This window comes from Oratosquilla oratoria, chromosome 11 (genome assembly GCF_046742065.1).
Source record: "Oratosquilla oratoria isolate Oo_2021 chromosome 11, ASM4674206v1, whole genome shotgun sequence".
In the NCBI taxonomy this organism is placed as follows: domain Eukaryota; kingdom Metazoa; phylum Arthropoda; class Malacostraca; order Stomatopoda; family Squillidae; genus Oratosquilla; species Oratosquilla oratoria.
The window spans coordinates 3,918,120-3,925,619 of record NC_134787.1 but is presented as its reverse complement, the minus strand read 5'-3'; the positions used below and the strand labels follow the sequence as shown (position 1 = coordinate 3,925,619).

The following is a 7,500-nucleotide window of genomic DNA, read 5'->3' as shown; positions in this document are numbered from 1 at the left end:
CTCCAAACTCAGAGTATGGCCCTCCAGTTGGCCGCAGTGCGGCAAGGGGGACGGACTACAGGAGCCGAGATGAGCTAAGCTGACTGCATACAGGGGAGACTTAGGGGGGGGGAGGAGGAACAGAGACATTAAAATGGTATACACACAATTTGCGCAAATTGCTTGTTACTTGTAATGAGGAAGAGGAAGAGGAGGAAGAAAACAGAAGAAACAGGCAGAAGCAAGGGGATGGAGTGCGGCAAGGGTTGGACGGAAGAGGAAGAGATGAGCAAGGGGGACGGAAACAGAAGCCGAGATGAGCTAAGCGGATAGAGGGGAGAAGTGGGGGAAGGAGAGGAGGAGGAGGAATAGGAAGACAGAAGAAACAGGCAGAAGACAAGGGGATGGAGGAGTAGAAGGGTTGGAGGAAGAGGAGGAAGAAAACAGAAGAAACAGGCAGAAGACAAGGGGATGGAGGAGTAGAAGGGTAGGAGGAAGAGGAAGAGGAGGAGGAGGAGGAAGAAGAAAACAGAAGAAACTGGCAGAAGACATGGGGATGGAGGAGTAGAAGGGTAGGAGGAAGAGGAGGAGGAGGAGGAGGAGGAGGAGGAGGAGGACAGGGTGAAACAGGTGGAGGAGATAGAGGAGGAGGTAGTTAAAGAGGAGGAATAGGTGGAGGTAGAGGTGGAGATGAAGGAGTAGGTGGAGGAACAGGAGGAGGAGGAATCGGAAGTGGAAGAGGAGGTGGAGGAAGGAGGAGGAGGAAGAGGAGGTAGAGGAAGTAGGAGGAGGAAGTGGAAGAGGCGGTGATGGAGGAGGACTTGACGCAGGCCACAACAGGACGACACGAGGACTTGGCATCAGGAAACCACGATCGAGAGGCGAGTCCAACCAATGCATTCCAGCGACCCTCAGTCCACAGGCTTTTCCATTCAGGTGAAGATGGTACACGAATCAGGTGAAGATGGTACACGACCTTCCCAGACCCTCCACCCCACCCCCGTCACCCTCCTTACCGCCTCGGTGGAATAATATCGTCTGGAGACGACAAGACTGAAATCTATACAAAGCGTCAATGAGTCGGAGTTAAAGAAGGCATCTCTCTCTCTCTCTCTCCCTCTCTCTCTCTCTCTCTCTCTCTCTCTCCCTATCTCTCTCTCTCTCTCTCTCTCTCTCTCTCTCTCTCTCTCTCCCTATCTCTCTCTCTCCCTATCTCTCTCTCTCCCTATCTCTCTCTCTCCCTATCTCTCTCTCTCTCTCTCTCTCTCTCTCTCTCTCTCTCTCTTATCGGATTCTTCGGGTATGATTCGAGTAAAACGCTGCCATAAAGCTATAGATATCACAGGAAGTGTTCACAATCGCCTCGCTTTGGGCAATCAACGCCTGATATATATATAATCCCCCGTGTTAAAGATTAAACAAACCATAAAAAGTTAAAATAAAAAAAAATTCCAGAGGACAACGCTTGGCGTACCTTGGCAGCCGTTCGGAGGAAGAACGGAAGGAGGGGGAACAAAGGAGGAAGCGAGGGGAGGATAGGAAAGAGGGGAGGATGGGTAAGAGGGGAGGATGGGGAAGAGATGGAAGAGGGGAGGAGGGGAGGAGGGGGAAGAGAGGTAGAGGGGAGGAGGGGAAGACGGGAGTAGGAGGAAGAAGGGAGGAGGGGGAGGGGGAACAGGGGTAACATGGGAGTGGGAAGAGGGAAGGAGGAGGAAAGGGGGAAGGGGGATGGGGAGAGATGGGAGAGAGGAAGGGGAAGATAGGAGTACGGGAGGAGGGGAGGGGGAAGAGGGGAGTAGGGGGAAAATGGGAGGGAGAAGAGGGGAGGAGGGGAGGGGGAAGAGGGGAGGAGGAGGGGGAAGATGGGAGAGAGTGAGGGGGGGGAGGAGGGGGAAGGAGAAGGGGGAGGAGAGAAGAGGAGAGAGAAGAGGGAGGAGGGGAAGGGGAGGAGGGGAGAAAGAGGAGGGAAGAGGGAGGAGGGGAAAGAGGGGAAAGAGGGGAAAAGGGGAGGAGGGGGAAGAGGTGAGGGGAAGAGGGGGAAGGGGGAGGAGGGGAAGAGGGGAGGAGGGAAGAGGGGAGGAGGGGAAGAAGGGGAGGAGAGGGAGGAGGGAAGAGGAAGAGGGGAGGAGGGGGAGGGAGAAGGGGAAATAAAAAAATAGGGAAGAAGAGGAGAGGAGGGGAAGATGAGGAGGAGGGGAAGAGGAGGAGGAGAGGAAGGAGGGAGGAAGGAGGAGAAGGAAGAGGAGAGGAGAAGAGGGGAGAATAAGAGAGAGGAGGGGAAAAGAGAAGGGGGAAAAAGAGGAGGAAAGAAGGAGGGAAGAGAAGGAAAAGGAGGAAAAGAAGAGGGAAGGGAGGAGGGGGAAAGAGGGAATCCAACTGTACCTTGAGAGCAGATACAGCAGACCCTGTCGTGACGTACCTTGACAGCTGGTGCAAGTGAAGCAGGGGGAGGGGGAGGGGGGGTTACTAAGAGCGTGACATACCTTGACAGCTGGTGCAGGGAGGGGGCTGCTGCGGGGGCTGCGGGGGCTGCGGTGGCGGCGGCGGTGGCGGCGGCGGCTCCGGGGCGTCCAGCATCGTGGCGCTCACCGGCATGGCTGGTCCTCCCCGGACACACGCTCATGTCAACGCCGCGCGCCTCTCGGACCCCGACGCGGAGATTACCAAGAGGAAGAGGGAATGGAAGAGGAAGAGGAAGAGAAAATGGAAGAGGAAGAGAGTGAAGACAAGGAGGAAGTGGAGGAGTAGGGATTGGAAGACGTGTAGAAGGAAGAGGAGGGAGAGGGAGCTGAGGAAGAGGAAGAGGAGGAGGGGGAGAGGGAAGGGGGGGAAAGGAAGCTGCAGAAGCTAGAGGAGTAGTATGACGAAGCAAAGGAGGTCCTAGCGGGTTCGCCTTAATGGGACTCCATGGCGCCAAGGACCCACCGAAGTCTGCTAAACTCTCGAACTCAGGCTCTGGCGCCACACCCTGGGGAGGCTACAGCCAACCCTGCACCTGCAAGACGCCTGCGAGCACCAACGGGGAGGCGTAGGTCGAGCCAGGCACCTGCAGGCAGAGTGCCTCACGAGTCGGCCCCAACGCAAGCACTTAATTGTCCATAGAGTCACAATGGCGCTATTCTAAGTTTGCCGTTTGCTCGGCCCCCGAACAACACCTGCACAAGCTGCTATTCTCAGCTGCTCCTGCTGTCGCCGTCGGCCTCAACACCTGCATAACACTTGTTAGCTGCTCTACAACACACGTTTGTTGGTCCTCAGCCAAACATAAACAACATCAGTTCCGCAACCCGACATGATCATCACCATCACCACCACCACCTAACTCACGCACTACACCAGCGTTCTCGTCGGCTCAACACCATTCGCACACAACACCAGACTTCTGATTGAGAACACCGCCCGTTCACATGCTCAGTCTGCCCGTCCGACATCATCATCATGGGTGAACACCTCGCAGAACACTCAAATACGAGAACCCTCCGGCTGCGCCCCCTTCGGCGTGCGTACGGTCGGACTCCTGTGCCGCCGTCGTCGTCGTTGCCTCCGACACCGTGTCGCAAAACAAACAAGCACTCGGGACGGGTCGTCCGTGCTGCCAAGATCAACCTGACGGATCGAGGCCGTTTTGGGTGACCGCCCGCGTTTCCTACAAGCCTCCGTCTTCTCTCCGCACAGCCCGAACGCCCGCCCGCCCCGCAAGGCACGGAAGTCTCTCTTCTCTCATGAGTCGTGGCGATGGCGCCCCTTGCTGCTCCCGCGGCCCCTAAGTGCTCGCGGGCAATTGTGTCCATGTGCAGGTCTCGCCGGAGGAACGGGCCGCGGCGAGATTGGTGATTGCGGTGCTCTGCAGAAGGCGGCGTAGGAGGCGCGGTGCGGTGCGGTGCGGTGCCCAGGTTGGTTCTTCGCGGGTTTCGGAGGCTCACGCACGCATCTCGGCCCTGCACGCGCCGCGGGGGCCGACCCAAGACTGTGCGTCAGGGCGAGGGTCGCAGCCCCCCTGCCCCCCCGCCCCAAACGGTGGGCATGGCGCCAACACCTGACCCCCCCTTCCCCTCTCCCCCTCCACCCTCTCCCACCTCCTGACAAGACACCCACCCCCTCGCGAGTTCCTGCCCGAAGTGCCCCGTAGCCCCCACGTGGCGCCGGTTTCCTGGACCCCTTCGGGATGGGGGGGCCCACACTCAGTGGCGCTTTATCCAAGAGGGAGACCCGTAGTACAGATCTGGACAAAATCCTTCAAACACACCTAATTACTTCATTATACAAAATATACCAATTTATCTCCCATACAGTAAAATACTCGGTATGAAGGGCACAATGACATCTGCATGGCTGAGGACTTCCGACGATGAAAGTCTTAGGCGCCTCAGTCGCCATAAATCGGGCACCACTTCCATACCAAAGGATTCTTCCTCTTTGTCGCCATGACGCCCGACTATGGCAGCCCAGTGTGCAGTGTCCTCTCGGTCGTAAAGGGCTTCACGGTAAATCCCATGGGTTAAAGGTAAATCCCTCGGATGAACAGTAAATCCCTCGAATGAACAGTAAATCCCCTGGAATAGCGGTAAATCCCTTGGAATGACGGTAAATCCCTCGGATGAACAGTAAATATTTTGGGTTAACAACAAATCCCCTGGAATAGCGGTAAATCCCATGAGTTAACGATAAATCCCTCGGATGAAGAGTAAATCTTTTGGGTTAACAGCAAATCCCCTGGAATAACGGTAAATCCCTTGGAATGACGGTAAACCCCTCGGATGAACAGTAAATCTTTTGGGTTAACAGCAAATCCCCTGGAATAGCGGTAAATCCCTTGGAATAACGGTAAATCCCTTCGGCTAACGGTAAACCTGTTGGATTGATGGTAAACCTGTTGGACTGACGGTAAACCTGTTGGATTAACGGTAACCCCTTTTGACCTAACCTAACCTCCCATCCTCTCTCCTCTCTCTCTCTAGATATCACCAAAGGTTAGTGGCAAGTTTACCTATTAATTCAAACCAGCCAGCCAACTGGTACTTCCGTGATTTGCTTCTAGCTGCCGCCAGATGATTTTATTCAGCTCAAGAGAAACAACTCACCCTCAATAGATTGTAAAATAAATAAATAAATAAATAAACGAATAAAAAAATAATTAACTTGTACCAGCCAAGGCATTTTTCTTGGGGGGGGGGGAGGCGCTACTGGCAAAACTATTTCTGAGGGTATTTGGGTGTTTAAACCTCTTGCAGGACTGAAAGGATTAAACCAATCTGGACTTAATCTAAATCCGTGGCAGCTTTTAGTACTTTTCTGCCTCTCGCCGAAAGATATATTGTACACTTTGACCTTCTCCTAAATGCGAACATTTCTCAGATTTTCTTAATTCTATTTCACTTATTTATACATATATCTTACATTCATTTCATCAACTGAAGTTGTCATTATGGGAATAAATGTATTTTTCCCGAAACAGACCGAGAAACGTGTGTGTGTGTGTGTGTGTGTGTGTGTGTGTGTGTGTGTGTGTGTGTGTGTGTGTGTGTGTATTATGTATATAATATATATATATATATACATATACATATATATATATATATATATATATATATATATATATACATAATACACACACATTATCATGCCTGCGGTGTTCATCAATACACCCGGACACAAACTCAATTATTACCAAAGGTGAACCCCAAACAATGTCATCAACCCCAGCTCAGGGTAGGTGAACTCCGGCATGAAGAAGGTCTGAAGCGGTCGAGACCCCCTTCCCTTCCCTTCAACCCCTTCGCTCAGTCCGGGGGTGGAGTGCGTGGCGGAAACCACTCTCAGAGAACAAAAATCGTCTCGTAATGTTAACCACAAGAAGATCTAGAGTGCGCCGTTGCAACCCACGCGGCATCATCCTCCGTAAACACATGAGAGAGAGTGAGAGAGAGAGAGAGAGAGAGAGAGAGAGAGAGAGAGAGAGAGAGAGAGAGAGAGAGAGAGAGAGAGAGAGAGAGCGCCACTCCTTGAGTTTCGATAATCCCCCAGTTTCTCTCTCTTTCTTCTTTTCTATCCTATTCCTCTCCCTCTCTACCCACTATAGTTGTGTGTGTGTGTGTGTGTGTGTGTGTGTGTGTGTGTGTGTGTGTGTGTGTGTGTTTGAGAGAGAGAGAGAGAGAGAGAGAGAGAGAGAGAGAGAGAGAGAGAGAGAGAGAGAGAGAGAGAGAGAGAGAGAGAGAGAGAGAGAGAGAGCCACTCCTTGAGTTTCGATAATCCCCTCCCAGTTTCTTTCTCTTTCTTCTTTTCTATCCTATTCCTCTCCCTCTCTACCCACTATAGTTGTGTGTGTGTGTGTGTGTGTGTGTGTGTGTGTGTGTGTGTGTGTGTGTGTGTGTGTGTGTGAGAGAGAGAGAGAGAGAGAGAAATCGTTCAACTTGTCCCCACGTTTCCCTGTTACAAAGGAAGAAGTTCTGCAACGGCTCAGGTGAAGGAAATGTTCGACATTAAACTGTCTTCAACTCTTCTCCTGCTTTTGACTTTTTACACATTTGCTCTGAGCGGAGCCAGGCGACTCCATTTAACCTGAGGGGAACCCACTCCCTCCCTCAGCAAGGGGAGGATGAAGGCGAATCACATTAGGCTATATTCCCACCAACCTCCAATTCATCGGTGTTACCACCAACGTCCAGAACTTTTTCCGCCGTCAAATCACAATGGCGATCTATTTTGCTTGTTGACCAGTTTACGCAGAATGTCATTTGATATTATGCTGGAGGAAAATGATTTTCATCCAGCATATCATCAGATTCTTTCCCCCCGGAAGCTACAAATATGCTCCAAAAGTCGAAGGAAAAACAGACCAGTGTGATACCGCCTTTACACATCAACTTCTGAACACGAAGACACAGTGGTGAGGAGAGTACGCCAGGAGGCGCTGACTACCTGCGGCCGAAACAGACACCTTTGCCCTATTATACGCTTTAGAGACTTGGGGCAGGTAACAACCACTGTTGGAAACCGGAGAGCCTTGCGGGATTCGAACCCAAAACTAAGCGAAGACGAGACCGGTACTTCTGATTACGCCACCGGGGTAGACAGTTTATAGAATACATAAATACTGCATGCCAGTTTGGTTCAGCCCACTTAGAGGAACGATATACACTGGCGCAAAAAAAAAGGCGCAAAAAACTCCTGCACAAATTAGATTGTACTACGTAATGACCCTAACACAATGCCATACCAGAACATCTGAACCCAAGATTATTACTTTAGAAAGTCAGTTCCCTTCAACATATAAAAACCCTGGCTCCACGGGACACAGGACAAGACACCTTATCACCGGAGACAAGTAAGTTGGCTCCCAACGTTTATCCTTCATGGGGGACGGTTGAGCACGGTCGAGCACCTACTTACCACCGGCAACCCGACATCATGCGCGCCGCCACCGTAACAGATGCATTTGTTCACAACTGTACACTGGAGAGAACAAAAGATGGTGGCAGCGGTGGGTTGTTGTTGTTGGTGGTGGTTGTAGTGATGGCAGTG

General features: G+C 52.1%; 1 protein-coding gene across 7 annotated transcripts in view; it reads right to left on the bottom strand.

Moving 5' to 3' along the window:
* Mrtf (Myocardin-related transcription factor) overlaps positions 1-7,500 on the bottom strand; it is a 314,147-nt gene that overhangs the window by 175,437 nt on the left and 131,210 nt on the right. Inside the window, exon 1 of one of the 7 annotated variants that reach the window (XM_076192246.1) lies at positions 2,463-2,594. The exons of 5 other annotated variants lie outside the window; for them this stretch is intronic. In XM_076192246.1, the coding sequence (XP_076048361.1) occupies positions 2,463-2,574 (112 nt within the window). In that variant the 5' untranslated portion in view covers positions 2,575-2,594. Of the gene's footprint in view, positions 1-2,462; positions 2,595-7,500 lie in introns of those variants that run through there. One more of the 7 variants, XM_076192248.1, reaches the window with a different exon arrangement.